The 15,242-nt window shown below is 43.5% G+C and overlaps 1 protein-coding gene across 1 annotated transcript; it reads right to left on the bottom strand.

The window, feature by feature from the left end:
• Nucleotides 1-5,415: 5,415 nt before the first annotated feature.
• Nucleotides 5,416-13,339, bottom strand: LOC136543732 (DEAD-box ATP-dependent RNA helicase 5). Its single transcript, XM_066536104.1, has 9 exons — nt 13,304-13,339; nt 11,210-11,288; nt 10,673-10,758; nt 10,462-10,586; nt 8,679-8,747; nt 8,503-8,596; nt 7,626-7,790; nt 7,458-7,550; nt 5,416-5,508 (listed from the first exon to the last, which is right to left on the bottom strand). Exons 1-9 carry the CDS (start codon nt 13,337-13,339, stop codon nt 5,416-5,418), a joined length of 840 nt encoding a protein of 279 aa, XP_066392201.1.
• Between the last annotated feature and the right edge of the window lie 1,903 nt (nt 13,340-15,242).

The following is a 15,242-nucleotide window of genomic DNA, read 5'->3' as shown; positions in this document are numbered from 1 at the left end:
AGAGAGCTCCTACACATGCTAGTAAGCAAAAGCACAAAGCCACCTAAGCTCACTAGCAATGCTCAATAACAAGGCAACCAATGTCAAATTAGAGAGCGCAAATACTTAGCTACACAAACTAAGCAATGTGACTAACAAGGTTACACAAACCAAATTAGCCACGCAAGGGAGCCACTTCTATGCTACACAAGCAAGAAGGTAACTAGTGAGCTACACAAGCTTAACTAAATACAAGAGCAACTACACAAGCACAATGTATATGAAAGTAATTACAAGCTTGTGTAACGAGGATGCAAACCAACGGGAAGAACAAGGTTGACACGGTGATTTTTCTCCCAAGGTTCACGTGCTTGCCAACACGCTAGTCCCTGTTGTGTTGACCGCTCACTTGGTGGTTCGGCGGCTAATTGGCATCACCCGCCAAGCCCGCACGTCGGACACCGCAAGAACCTACCCCAAAAGTGGGGGTAGCTCAATGACACACTTTACTAAAGTTGCTCTTCGCGGCTCCCGCGGGGCGAGCACAATGCCCCTCACAAAGCTCTTCTCCAGAGCACCACACAAGCTTCTTGCGGGCTTCGACGGAGACCACCACCAAGCCATCTAGGAGGTGGCAACCTCCAAGAGTAACAAGCACCACCAGCTTGCAACTCAATCACCTAGTGCCACTTGATGCAACCTCACGATGCAATTGCACTAGAAACGCTCTCTCACACAATTAGATGATCACTATCAAGCATATGTGAGATGGAGGGCTCCCACGCACTCTCAAGCATGGACACAAAGTCCCCCGAGGTGCTCAGCACCAGCCATGGCCGAGACCACCTTCTATTTATAGCCCCATGGGCTAAACTAGCCATTACCCCTTCACTGGGCAAATTTCAGGACGACCGGACGCTTTGGTCAGATTGACAAGACGCAGGACCTCAGCGTCCGGTCAACGGATGCTCGTCATGTGTCGCCTTCGTTCAACCTCAATCACTTGATCTCAACGGTCAAGTGATGACTGGACGTAGCTGCTTAAACTGACCGGACACAGCAACCCCAGCGTCCGGTCGTTTCCAGTAAGGTACCGATCGCGACCAGACACGTCAGGTCGGTCATGATCGAACACAGCGTCAGTGTCTGGTCCTTCTCTAATTTTTTTGTGTTACCTATGTCACCATACGTCAGCCTGACCGAACGCACCCAGCCAGCGTCCGGTCACTTTCAGCGCCAGCGTCTGGTCGAAGACCGAAACCGTGCACTCACTGCTGCCACTGACCGGACGCAGGACCCCAGCGTCTGGTCACCACATGACCAGCGTTCGATCCACTCTGTGAGACCCTGTATTTTCTGTATAGGGCGCTAGTGGCATCATCGGACTGTCCGCACTCTATGGGCGGACACTCCACCGGTGGAGTTCAAACCCTTGCCTCCGTTCCTTCGCCGAGTTGATCCACATCAACTCCAACTTTATCTCCTTTGTAAATGTGCCAACACCACCATGTGTATGTGTGTTAGCATTTTCACAAAGCTTTTCCAAAGAATTAGCCACTCAACTTGCCACGCCACTCAATCCTAGCAACGATGCAAAGTTAGATCACTCGAGTGGCACTTAGATGACCGATATGCAAACAAGTTTGCCCCTCTTGATAGTACGGCCATCTATCCTAAACCCGGTCATCAACTTCTCTCACACCTATGACCGGTGAAATGAAATGCCCTAGGTTATACCTTTGTCTTGCGCATTCCATTCCATCTCCTCCAATGTCGATGCAACATATGCACCAACATGATCAACAATGATATGATCCACTTCATATCATCATGTGATTATATTGGTTCATCGATCTTGACTTCACTTGCTTTTCACCGTTGCCTTCGTCCATCGGCGCCAAGTCTTGCTCAAGCTTCACCGCCACACGGTCCATCGCTTCAAAGCCTCCGACTTGCCCTTCACGCTTGCAACCGGTCCATCAAGCCAAGTCTTGTCTTGATCTTCTCCACCTTGATCACATAACTCAATGTCATGTCTCATGTGCAATGAGCTCCTTCATCATCACATGTGTGAGCTTTGCAACATCTCCAAACCATTTTCACCTTCATGGCATATGTTGCTCACACATATGTACATGTGGACTAATCACCTATGTATCTCACATAAACACAATTAGTCCACCTAGGTTGTCACTCAATTACCAAAACCACACAAGGACCTTTCATACGGTTGCCAAGGTAGACACATGCATATGATTAAATTATTAAAGTGAATAGGAAAAGGATGATCCCATGCTATACTTGTCTTAAACTCTGATCCTTCTTCAAGTCGAAACCTTCAATGAATTGCTTCTCGATTCACCACGTATAGCTCACCGACTGGACATGATCATAAAGCACCACATAAGTATCCATGCAATCATACACGAAGCAAACAATAGAACTAAATTAGAACAGTATGCTCAACATAATAAACAGGAAATAAAGGTTTTAAAGATGTTCTACACGTTACTACGAACACACAGACGCGAAAAGCACTCTAATCGGAGCTATAACGAAAAAGTTATGAATTAAACAAAATTTCCTTTAATAAAATAATAAATTAAATCTAACTTCGAATTTCAAAAGTTGAAAACATGTTTAACAGTAGGATGAACATGTAGATTACGTAATTACGAATCTAACGCAACTTGAACTGATCAAATCAGAGTTAAAACGGAGAAGTTATGGCCTAAAGAAAATAGTGGCAAAACTGTAAATAGATGAAAGCGTATTTTGGATCTAACCGAAGCAATTACGTTTTCAAAAGAAGAAAACGTATTTTGAATCTAACAGAGGAATTCTACGCTTTCTGAAAGAGAAAACGTATTTGAATCTAACCGAAGAAAACTACGCTTTCAAAAGAAGAAAACGTACTCTGGAAATACGCTTTGGACCGCGGGTTCGAATATGGAAAAGTGGAGGAGCTCTTTAACAAAATTGTCGGCCGAACCGGTATCGGCCGATCTGAGCTGTTGGATCAAAGATGGATGATGCAGTTTAGACGGGAGGGGAGAGAGAGAAAAGCCAGTCGGAGAAGATGACCAGGCGCGGTGGTCGGCCATTGCCGGCGATGAGAACTCACCGGAGTTCAACAAAAAAGGGCTTAGGACCTCGGTTCCTTGCGGGAATAGCACGAGGAGAAAGAGAGCGGGATGGCAAACTCACCACGATGCTTTTCGCGGTCGGAGGCGGCACGGAGACGACGTGGGACACGGCGGGGAGGACGGCGAGCACGGTGGTGGCGGCAGCTAGGGTTTCAACGGCGCTGCGACTCGAGGCGAGGGTGACGCGAGCTAAGGTTCTGGGATGGGGCGGCGCGGCACCTGCGGCTCGGTATTTAAGGGGCGAAGCGGCTTGGAGCGCACGGCAACACGGGACGGGGCGGCAGCGGACTCCGACGAAGCAAAGTCCGGGTCGACGACGTGAGGAAGACGACGTGTCTAATAGAACGGGCCCACCTGTAGGCGACTCAAGGCGTGGGAGAGAGAGGGCGTGGGCAATGCGGCTGCGCGGGCTATCGGATGCTGCAGCTGGGCCGGTGCGCGCGGTGGGCCGCGGGGAAAGAAAGGGAGGAAGTGGGCTGGCGGCTTGCTAGCGCGGGCCGCGGGAGAGTGACGGCAGCTGCTGGGCTGCTGGGCCACTGCGGGAGGAAGAAAGCTGGGCCGAGAGAGCTGGATTGGGCCTGCGGGGTAGAGGTGAGGGAGTGGGCTGCGGGGAAGGGAGCAGGCCGAGCTGGGCTCCTCCAGGCCAAAAACAGAGAGAGGAGGGAGAGAGATCCCATTTTTTCCAATGTTTTTCAAATCCATTTTCAAATTCAAATTCAATTCAAATTTAAATTCTTTTGAAATTTTCAAACCCAATCATCACAAATAAATATGCAGCAACATGTATACACAAACTTGTAGCTAGACCTTATATTTGATTTTAATTTCAACAATGTTTTTATTTTTCTAAGTTTAAATGCTCACATAAATACATAAATAAATTAAATTATCTTATTTTAAAATAACGCAAATTTTAGGGTGGCCGGCCTGGACGTGAAGGTCACGCCCAGTAAGCTCGAGTTCACCAGGAGCGCGAAGAAGCTAGCCTTCCAGGTGACCTTCCGCAGCAGGAACGACGACGACGACGACGACGACGCGGCGGCCAAGGGCGCCCTGTCGGGTTCCATAACATGGTCAGATGGAAAGCACAGCCTATTCGGTTAGCTAATTCATATCGTTGCTGATTCGTGAAGAAGTACTGCTGGCTGGTTTATGTGAGAAAAAAAATACTGTTCCAGCTGAAAATTTACAATCGTTTACGACAAGCCACAGCTAAATGAACAGGCTGTTGGTCCGCAGCCCGTTTGTGGTCACCAGCTGAAACATCATGGCACTGCCAGTGTGATATGGCAACCACTGCACTGCTAGTCAAGAGTGGTCAAGAAATGCCGTGATCTCAAATCTAAAGTATACTAAGGATACGATGTTGACAACCACTGCACTGCTAGTGGCAAACTCACAATCATCAAAGATTCTGAAACCGGGTCTTTCAAAACGCCTTGGTGACATGATAATTATGGTTAAACATGTGAATAAACAGGGCCGTCCCACTATAATGTCCAAACTTTAGGACGCAGACCCAGACAGCAGTAACCATGTAACACAGAAGCAACTTGCAGAGTAAGCATCAAGACAGCTGAAACAAAAATAGCGTAAACAATCACAACGTACACTATATGTGATGCATCCCACCACAACAGAGACTAAGGAACACAGCACAAGAAACAAAAATAGGCTTCAAACTCCAACCTGACACTCTTTTAAGTTTATTATATACCTATTGCCACCAAAAACTATGCGGAGCTGAACTCGACGTAGAGCCTGGGGCTAACTTACCAACAGCACCGGTAGGTTCACAATGTGGAAACACAAAGTTGATTCAAACACATGGAGCCAAATCAAAACCCAACACAAAACATAGAACCCAAACATCCAATCCAGCAGAGACTGGAAAACCACCTCTCTCTCTCTCTTTTTACTATAACAAGGAAAACCATATTGTTTTTTCCTATAACCAGCCCATCATTACCATAACCAAGCTGCTTGTACTAAAGACACATTGAATTTAACTACTCTCCACGAGAATGCAGCTCATAATAAGCAGAATGCTGCTAATTATGGTACACACAGCCAAGCTAGTGCTACTGCTGACGGCCCAGAAAAACATAAGCCGAATGCTGCTCATAATAAATAATAAACTAACCTAAAGCATGACAGCTATATTTTGGGATTGCCCATCCGTAGCAGCAATCAGCTTCCAAATGACTCATCTGATTATATCCATAGCATCATCAACCAAGAAATCAAACTTCCATAAGCAGGGATGAAAAAAAAGTAAGCTGTCATTATATCAGTCCTCATCAGAATCACCAAATGTGATCTTCGTGGGTTTAGGAGCATCTGCTGTGATTTCCTTGAAATGAGATCCATATATCTTAGATTCCTGCAAAAAAAAAATGGCAGCCGATAAATTAAAGGCTTTAAAGGCCATTTATCATAAATCACCCTTATGCAAACTACTTCAATGTTTATTCTGTTCGATTGTAGTAAATCGAGCCTTTACTAGCATTTACAGTTCTGAAAAGCATTCTCTGTCTAAACTATAGGGCTTTTTAGGATAACAGCTTTTATAATTTTAAATCAACAGATGATACTAGAGTTCTAGAAATAAACGTTTACTTAGATTAAGATGCATCTGGTTATAAGAAAACATATAGTTCTGAAAACTATTAGTATCACTGAAACTACAGCCCTTTCACTCATCTGGAAAGTCCACCCACCCTAGTACTCCTTTTCATCTCGTGCAGTGTTCTTTTCATTTGTACTGTGTCAGTAGCAAGGAGGCTCGATTTTTTTTTAAAAAGAGTCAAGTAGTAGGCTCTCAAACATTCACAGAACCAAAATTTTGCAATCTGCATTCCCACTCTCTCTTCTCTTTCTACTAGTGTGCTTCCATGTCCACAAGATGGAAACAATGGAAAATATGTTTCCAACATACAAAATCTTTGTTTTTGCATGCACCCCATCCCCATGGTTGTGGTTGCCTAAGTTGTACTGTGACCGGACTCTGCAAGGTAGCATCATCAGTCCCTGCTGTCCACACAGACTAGATCTTGGCTCCCCATAGCAGGACCCCAACTTCCATTTTATATGCATCTAGCTCTATCTAGAGACATGAATTTTGAACAAAGAGATCTTACAGAACAACCAGAGTATATGTTTAAACACCTTTGCTGTCTATGGACGTTTAATATTAGTACCACATGAATTATAGTTATAGTTACAAAAAAGTGGTCTCTAAATACCATGATACTAAGAAACTCACCCGGCCACATCATTTTGGACAGAAAGAGTTATGTATGTTGCATGATATCACATACATGAATCTTTTCATTAATATACATAGCGAATTTTGATGCTGAAAACTTAAAATGTCCATGAACCAACCAAGACCTTCATATTTTTTATATGATGTACACAAGTGTTATGATTTCTAGTTTTCTGTCATTACAAATATCCTTATCCAGTAATTAACATTTTCATAGGGAAGCAAATAGACCGTCTGATATTTCGAAAATGGCAGGGCATGTTCTATCAAAATTGAGATGTGCTAAGAGTCCTATGAGACCCAGGAGTTTAAGTTAGAAACAAAATTCAAAAAAAAGGTCCAAGATTGAGCCATGTTCACTTGCTCGGTGACGCAAAAAAAAGGTGAAATTCAAATGCATTCGCAAGATGCAAAAAAAAAAAAAAAAAAAAAATGGTGAACTGTGCAGGTTGCAGAATCACAATTTACTAATCCCTGAGATTCTCTACGTTTGTCCATGGTCATAGTAGAATTAAGTTTCACAACGTTCGGCAAATGAGAAAAAACAATAGTGTAGCTATTGCAAATATTCCACTCCCAAAACCTAATGCATTGAAAGAACAAAAGTGGTTGTATCATGTTATTTAGTAGGGCTATGGACAGTCATTTCACAAGTATGTATTTGTATTTTACTATTTTTCATGGCAGTCAGGAAGCCAGGTTAGTTCTTGAATTTAGAGAGAGAATAATTTATATCCCTTCTCCCTAATAGTTTTTGTCTTTGTTTTAAAGAGCATCTTAAGCATATTTTAGCAAATGCGACCACCAATTTCCACACATTTGCAGTACATTTGCAACAACAAAAAGGCTCTAAAACTAGACAGGACAATTTCATCAAAGTGATTTCTTGAGAATGCATTCTCTGACTACGTGCATTTTCACATGTATTTCTTTCTGTACTCTTACTGATGTTGCTACTTGCTAGACATCCATACCTACACAATCAGACAATCAGATACGGACAAATTTGGACTAGACATATGAATAGAAGATAATTTCAGACAAAAAAACAGCTAAATACAAACCTTTTTCTTGACATGTGTGCCAAATTTCATAAGGGCTGGAGGAACAACCTGATCAGCCTCCCGCAAAACATTCACAAGTTCACCAGCAAGTGCCTGTAAATTAACATAACATCAACAACCGAAGGCATCAAGTGCAAAAAGGGTATAATGACTTAATGACTCAAGTACCTTGTTTGCTTGAGTGAAAAAGGTATGTGCAACACCCTTCTTGCCAGCACGACCAGTCCTTCCTATCCTGTGGACGTAATCCTCAGTGGTCAAAGGATAACTATAGTTAATGACAACTTCAACATCAGGAATATCAAGTCCACGTGAAGCGACATCTGTAGCAATCTGCATGTATTACAAAAAAAAGAGTGCAAAATGAAACAAACAATAGCATTGTCGTCTAAACTAGAAACACAAATAAGAGAGCTTGGCAGAATGATGTTAAATGCAAGATAAATGGTCCTAAGATGAAAACTTGAATAGTCATAGACGCAAAAACCAAACACAAAAAATCAGAAACCCTCAAATATTCCACGTGATTTCAGAGTGCAATAGATATTTTGAAGAATCTGCATTCTTGCAAAAATGTTTTCATTGGCCTAAGATTCACCACGTCACAAAAGAAAAGTACAATGGTTTTACTGATGTTTCTTCAATGTTTTGAATCACTGAATAAAACACCTAGATTTCATTAAATTGGATCGTTAAATAGTAAAACTGAGATTACAAGGTAGCATAACTAGCTGCTCTAAACTTTCAAGCACAGAATCACAGCGCAATATTCAGTCATGAATCCCATTGGTACATCCTATTACTCTACTAAGCATGCATTTCCTCCACTAGCAAGATTTGCCTTGCCAAATCTTGCCTAGCAAAGCTGGTGTGTCTGTGGGCAAGGTTGGGAAAAGAAACAAAAAATGCCTCAGATGTCTTCAGGTTTAGCTCATAAAGTAAACAGCAAACCAAATCTAAAAAGCAAAGTCCATACATATCTACAATTGGACTATCAGACCTGAATAAATTATAGTATTATACAGAAGTGATAGAAAAAACACACCATTAAAGGGCATTTCCCTTCTTTAAATAAAGATAAAGCTTTTGTTCTATCATGCTGAGCCTTGTCTCCATGGACTGAAACAGCCTTCCATCCCCTTCAGAACATATACAGATTAAAAATATGGAGAAAAATATTGTTCAGTGATTAAATTGAAGAAATGAAAACAAATCTGCTACCTTCTCTGAAGCATTGTTTCCACTCGTGCAGCTTCTTTCTTGTACAGCACAAAAACCAAAACCCTGTTGCTGTTGCATTGAACACAAGTACAACTTCCTAAGATGAGTATTAATAACTATATGGCTCCAAGGATAAAATAAGATCGCCATTAGAACTTCTTTTGTGTAAAAAAAGGGTTTTAGGGGGCAATGATAGAACACAGCTAATGCAAAGATTGGTAGAGTAATATGGAAAACAAAATATCCTATCTAAGATATGCTATAATTTAACCTGCAAATAATGAAAAGAAAAGGCATTGAATAACATTGCTCTGATATGGGCATGATGCATGGAAAGGATGAGGTGGCTTGAAAAGATCATATCAGGATTCAGGACAGTGACAGGGATTGTACTATGTCAGTGTCAGCAGAACAGAACCATGTACACTACGGGGGTGATTGGTTGCCCGAACCAGGGCGTCCGAATGGGCATCCTGCATCCCTCCGTGCACTTACGCCGTGTTTGGTTGCCCTGCTCGCACCTTTTGCCTGCATCTTTTCATTCGTTTGCCCTCCTCCATCCCGCACGCCTCCGTCTTCTGGATTTCTCCTTCCCTCATGGTGCAGGATGACTTGATTCACCCAGGATGCAGGGACCCATACGTCAGACACCCAAAAAACTGATGCATGCATGCAACCAAACACAATCCCGTCTCGTACTAGACCAACAGCAAAGACAACCAAACACGACCACTTGCACAAGCTCAACCCAGCTTCTTTGGTCCTGCATAGCCTGGCCATCCTGGCTCAAGGCTTGGTCTACAACCAATCACGCCCTACATGTATGTGTAACATATTCGAGTGGCTATAATCAAATCGCCAATTGTGTTTCTCCAAATAGCCTTTAGTTCTGAGCGGTACAAAGCAATGTTTGGCATTGGTAGGTAGTTAATGGGAATAGGAAACATTGCCACACGCATCAACCAGTAGTGTTTCCAAGATCTAGGATGCAAATCTAGAGGAAGCAGCAATGATGGCCATCAGTTTTTGGATGCTAATGTAGATGAAGCAAGGCAGACGGGCAAAGATTGAGGTACCACAAGTCCACAACTGTTTGTCGATATGGATATCAAATAAAAACATTTGTGATCTTCTGTAGCAACACCGTGAGAAAACTTGTATTATAGGCACAGAAAATCATTGGTATCAATGCTTGTCACATGTAACTATGTAAGTATGTAACTTCATGTTTAATGTTCAGTTCCACAAAACCACAACTTGCCCCAATCCTGACATGTTGATTCCAATGCAAGCCACTCTCAAGTGAGCCATTAGCATGGTTCAAGTAGGACCAGCATATCAGATCAAGTAGGCTTCTGGAGAACTTAAGGTACATAAAACCTGCAGTTGTGCCGAGACACTTGTGCCACATCCAAAGGCCAAAGCTACCTGGATGTTTTCTGCAACTACAAATTGCAATAATATTTTCATAATTTACACTTGTGAATTAGTTCTAATCCTACTGAGGCACTTCCATAAAAAACATTATTTAGTTTTGTTCTATTCAAACAAATCTTGGAACCACCTACTTATATTGATGAGTTTCAAGCAGACCACCAATTTCACCATTTCTAACCAAATTTCATACGATCAAAAAATCATATAATCAAGTTTCATATATATTTGCATGAGCATTAGTCTATTACCTACCCAAATGCTTAGCTTCCAGTGTGCCAACGGGAATCAGTGCCTTGAGGAAATGAATCTTAAATACAGCAGAAAGTGAAATCTAACTGATATCTACCTTTGTGCTTGATGGTATTTGTCAAGCAAGGCAAGTAATCTTGAATCTCGTGTTCTATCATCCAATACTTCAATAATTTGCATCACGTCATGGTTAGCAGCAAGATCTTCTGATCCAATAACAACCTGCAGTGAGACATTGAAAAGACTGTCAGCCCAGGTACTTGTTTGAAAGCAAAAAAAAAAAAAAAAACAGACAAAAACAGCACAACCTTTATTGGATTTGGATCCATAAACTCCTGGGCTAATTTGTGGACAGCAAGAGGCCAAGTTGCACTGAACATAACCATCTGACGTACTGCATGAGAAATAACACAAATAAGAAATAACATAAACTCCTGGGCTAATATGCGTCATCCTATAGAGAACTGAAGGGTTGGGGTCAAGGATGCAGCAGAGATGCAGAAAAAGGACATATTCATATGATAACACAAATAAGTTAAAATAGAAGGTGCTGTTCAAATAACTATGACACCATCCAAGTTGCGCAGATCACATTACATAGCATCAACAGTAAGATTTATACTTTGTAGCAAGCACATAGTGAAAAAAAAAATAGTGACACCAAGGGCCTTGACAGCTTTAAAATCCACTAAAACCTCATAATCACAGTACAAAGAATCCTAATCTGAATGTTGATTTTCACTCTATTCTGGTAAAAAATATATATATTGCTGCTTCTTCCTAAACAGGTGTGAACACACTGACACGGGCATTGGTAGAGGGAAGAGAAAGCAATGGATACAAACCAGATGATGTTTGGCTCAAAATTGCCCTGACTTCAGGTTCAAAACCCATATCTAGCATCCTATCTGCTTCATCTAGAACCTATGCAAAAAAAAAAACAGTAAGAATATCTATCACACCATAATAAGTCCATCAACAACAGGGAACACAATAATTAATTATTAAAGCATAACCATGAAAGTGTAAGCACAGCAGTAGTCCCAAGAAACATTTGAGGTGATTGATGCCAGAGAATATGCTAATCCATTTTACTACTATCTTATTATCTTGACAGCAGGTTCTTAGACCTAAATCCCTGAACAGAACAGAAAGAGAGGGGTAAGGTAAGGAAGATTGGGATGAATGGCTGTGGGAAATGCTATATTCAACTAATTCGTTACTATTATTAGTATTAATTCTACCAGGTAATTTCCTTTGATTTAAAACGAAGCACCAAATGACACTATGAGTGTGTAACAGGCTACACAGACAAAACAAAAGGAGGTATAATGTAAGGAAGATTGGATTCCATGGCTGTGGGAAGTGCCATGTTCAACTAATTGTTACTGCTTATCAAAGTCTATCAGGTAATTTCCTTGAGATTTAAAATGAAGCATCAAATGATCTCAAGAGTGTGTACCAAGCTTCACAGTTAGCTGATAGGAATTAGGATGCCATACCTAGGTAGAAGGCAAATCGAAGTGCCATGTACCATTCTCAGTGGACGGTTCCCCGTATCAATTTTTTTTAGTCATCTCGCGAACCATATAAATAATTTCAATGGAGCGACAACCTCCAATTGAAAATTGAATGGTACTGTTAACAACAATGTTCCACACAAAATATATTTGATACAAGCAACCAGAACATGCACATTCATAAGCAATCTAAAGCCAAATGGTACACTTGTTTTTCTGGATATGCACATCTTGTGCTTCTAATCTTTCAGGAAAGCTACTGGCGCTTTGCAATAACACAGATGAACAGTAAGTAATCTTTGGTGAGTACTATTTGTGTGCAGAGATGATATATGCATGTTTGGTGTGAACTTTCAAAAATTACTTAAAATCAAGTTTCAACAAAAACAAATAGCACATGAACATCAGCCAAGTACAAGCTCTAGGTAAGCAACTACTACATGAGGGTATTTCAAACCGGCAGTACAATCTCCCATCATTATATTAAGAAAAAACATACACACCCTGTAGAATATAAAGGGTGCAACGAGAAGGATGGGATAAGAGCAGGAAGAAAATACAAAACAAGACAGGAAACGAGTATTACATAAGGGAGTTTCAAGGGGCATGCAATAACTTTTTAAATTCACCTATATTATTATAAGTTATATGTTTAGATTAGACATGAAAGCAAAACTTGTAGATTTGTCTCAGAAAGTACTCTCAAAATGGTCTTTACTTCCCACAATCTCTGTGTGTCCAAGATGTCACTCCAAACGTCCTTTTCATCGATTTAGTATTAATGCCTACTCCCTCCGTCCCAAAATAAGTGACGATTTTGACTTTTACACTTCTTGTTTGACCGTTCGTCTTATTCATTTTTTTGTGTAAATAATAAAATAAATAAGTCAGTATTAAAGTATCTCTAATGATAGAATAAGTCATAACAAAATAAATAATATTTATACAAACTTTTTGAATAAGACAAATGGTCAAACAAGACAGTCTCGAAGTCAAAAACATCACTTATTTTGGGATGGAAGGAGTAGTTTTTTTCTCAATAACACAGAAGAGCTGCATGTCATTCATTAAGATAAAAACTATAAGCTGTACAGGCAAAATGCCCACTCCCAGACACACCCAACACACACACTAAACTATGGAACTACTTTTCACTACAAAACAAGTGGTGTACCTTTCATACAGACAATCTACATAGTTTTAGCATATCATGCCAAACATGAAAAGGTCTGACTTGCTCAAATTTAGAATATCAAATACAAGAGAACCAAGGGATGGTGAATTAGTAATCAAAGTTGCAACTTGGTGACCCTGTTGCTGTCCAGAGCACTGCATTGTGACTGGAGAGAATATATATACCATGCACACCACACTTCATAGACAACAAGAATAGCAAAAAGGAAGGCACAACTGGCTTACCACAAACGAAACCTCATTAAGACAGCAAACACCCATTTCAATAAGGTCTTTCATTCGACCAGGAGTTCCTATGACTATATCCTGCAAGCACAAAACCCCAAAAAAAATGAATAGAGGGGTTAGGCAACAACATGTTTTTACTTACACAAGTTAACTGTCAAATACTGACATGCCAAGGAATAGTTGTATGAACTATATAGTAAAGAAGCATTTCGAGTTTCCATTAAGTGAAATCCATGAAAAAGAATGTGCTACCGTAATGACTTGGAGGTGAACACCGGATCTCGGTCCGAGACCATCGACTGGGGCATGCCATGGAGACGAACAATCTCGGCGAAGAAAGCTTGGGCCACTGACTCCGCGGAATATGGATGAGCAAGCGGAATGAAGTGGGCGTATTTGCTCAATCGATCCACCACCGTGAGGATGACAGATTTGCCTTTCGCCTTGGGAAGGGCCTCCACGAAGTCGAGGCCGATGTCACTCCAGACTGCCGAGGGCACCGGGAGAGGAAGCAGCAACCCGGCAGGGTGGAGATGCTCGGCCTTGTTGCGCTGACACGTGCCGCACGCGCGTACGAAGTCCTGGACGACGGTGCGCATGCCTGGGAAGTGGACATCGCGGCGCAGCCGGTGTAAGGTGCGTTGGACGCCTTCGTGTCCGTCGTCGTGTACCGCGCTGAGAAGCTCCTGAATCAGCGGGGAGCCGGCGTCGAGGTAGATGCGACCGCCGTAGGTGAGGAGCCCGTCCCGCAGGGCCCACGGCTCACCTCGTTTGCCGCTGGTGACCTCGTCCCGGAGGGCCACGAGGGCGGGCGCGCTCTGCTGTGCGCGGCGTAGCTTGTCAAAGAAGTCAAACCGCGGGGCAGAGAGAGCGAGAACCGCGCCGGCCTCCGCGTCGCAGTCCGTGTCCCGGCGGGAGAGAGCGTCGGCGACGGTGTTCTGGGCGCCCGGCTTGTACTCCACCGCGAAATCGAAACCGAGGAGTTTGCCCACCCAGTGATGTTGGGGGATCGTTGCGAGGCGCTGGTCGAGAAGATACTTGAGGCTGTAATGGTCGGTCTTGACTGTGAATCGCCGGCCCCATAGATACGGCCGCCAATGGCGGACGGCGTGCACCAGGCCAATCAGCTCGCGCTCGTATGCGGCGAGGGATCGGTGGCGGGGCGCCATGGTCTTGCTGAAGTACGCCAGGGGATGTTTGTCTTGGAGGAGCACGGCGCCGAAACCGAGAGTGGAGGCATCACACTCGACGATGAACGGCCGATTGAAATCGGGCAGCGCGAGAACCGGCGCCGTTGTTACGGCGGTCTTGAGGGCGGCGAACGCCGCGGCGGCCTCCTCCGTCCAGGAGAACCCGTCCTTCTTCAGGAGTGCCGTCAGCGGGGCGGCGATGGCGCCGTAGTTGAGGACGAAGCGGCGGTAGTAGCCCGCGAGGCCGAGGAAACCGCGGACCGCGCGTGGGGAACGCGGGGTCGGCCAGTCAAGGACGGCCTGCACCTTGGCCGGGTCCATGGCCACGCCCTGCTCGGAGATGATGTGGCCGAGGTAGGAGACCGAGCCGACGCCGAAAGCGCATTTGGAGCGCTTGATGAAGAGACGATGGCGGCGAAGCTCGGTCAAGACGGCGCGGAGGTGGCGCAGGTGGTCCGCCCAAGAGCTGCTGTAAATGAGAATGTCATCAAAGAAAACGAGCACGAACCGGCGAAGGAAGGCGCGCAGCACATCGTTCATCAGGGACTGGAATGTCGCCGGCGCGTTGCACAATCCGAACGGCATGACGAGAAATTCATATAAGCCATCGTGTGTGCGGAACGCAGTCTTGTGGATGTCCTCCGGCTTCATGCGAACTTGGTGGTAGCCGGAACGGAGGTCCAGTTTGGTGAAGAAGCGAGCCCCTTGGAGCTCGTCGAGCAGCTCCTCGACCACCGGAATTGGGA

Source organism: Miscanthus floridulus, chromosome 3 (genome assembly GCF_019320115.1).
Source record: "Miscanthus floridulus cultivar M001 chromosome 3, ASM1932011v1, whole genome shotgun sequence".
Classification (NCBI taxonomy): Eukaryota; Viridiplantae; Streptophyta; class Magnoliopsida; order Poales; family Poaceae; genus Miscanthus; species Miscanthus floridulus.
Note: the sequence above shows the minus strand (reverse complement) of the source record. Positions and strands in the feature narration are given on the sequence as shown.

Excerpts from the sequence above, each read along its gene's own strand:
- LOC136543732 (XM_066536104.1), bottom strand. The coding sequence starts at position 13,339 with ATGGGTGTTTGCTGTCTTAATGAGGTTTCGTTTGTG. Across the intron at positions 7,791-8,502 it reads AAGGGAAATGCCCTTTAATG|ATTGCTACAGATGTCGCTTC; the intron begins GTGTGTTTTTTC and ends TAATACATGCAG. Across the intron at positions 5,509-7,457 it reads GCACACATGTCAAGAAAAAG|GAATCTAAGATATATGGATC; the intron begins GTTTGTATTTAG and ends TTTTTTTTGCAG.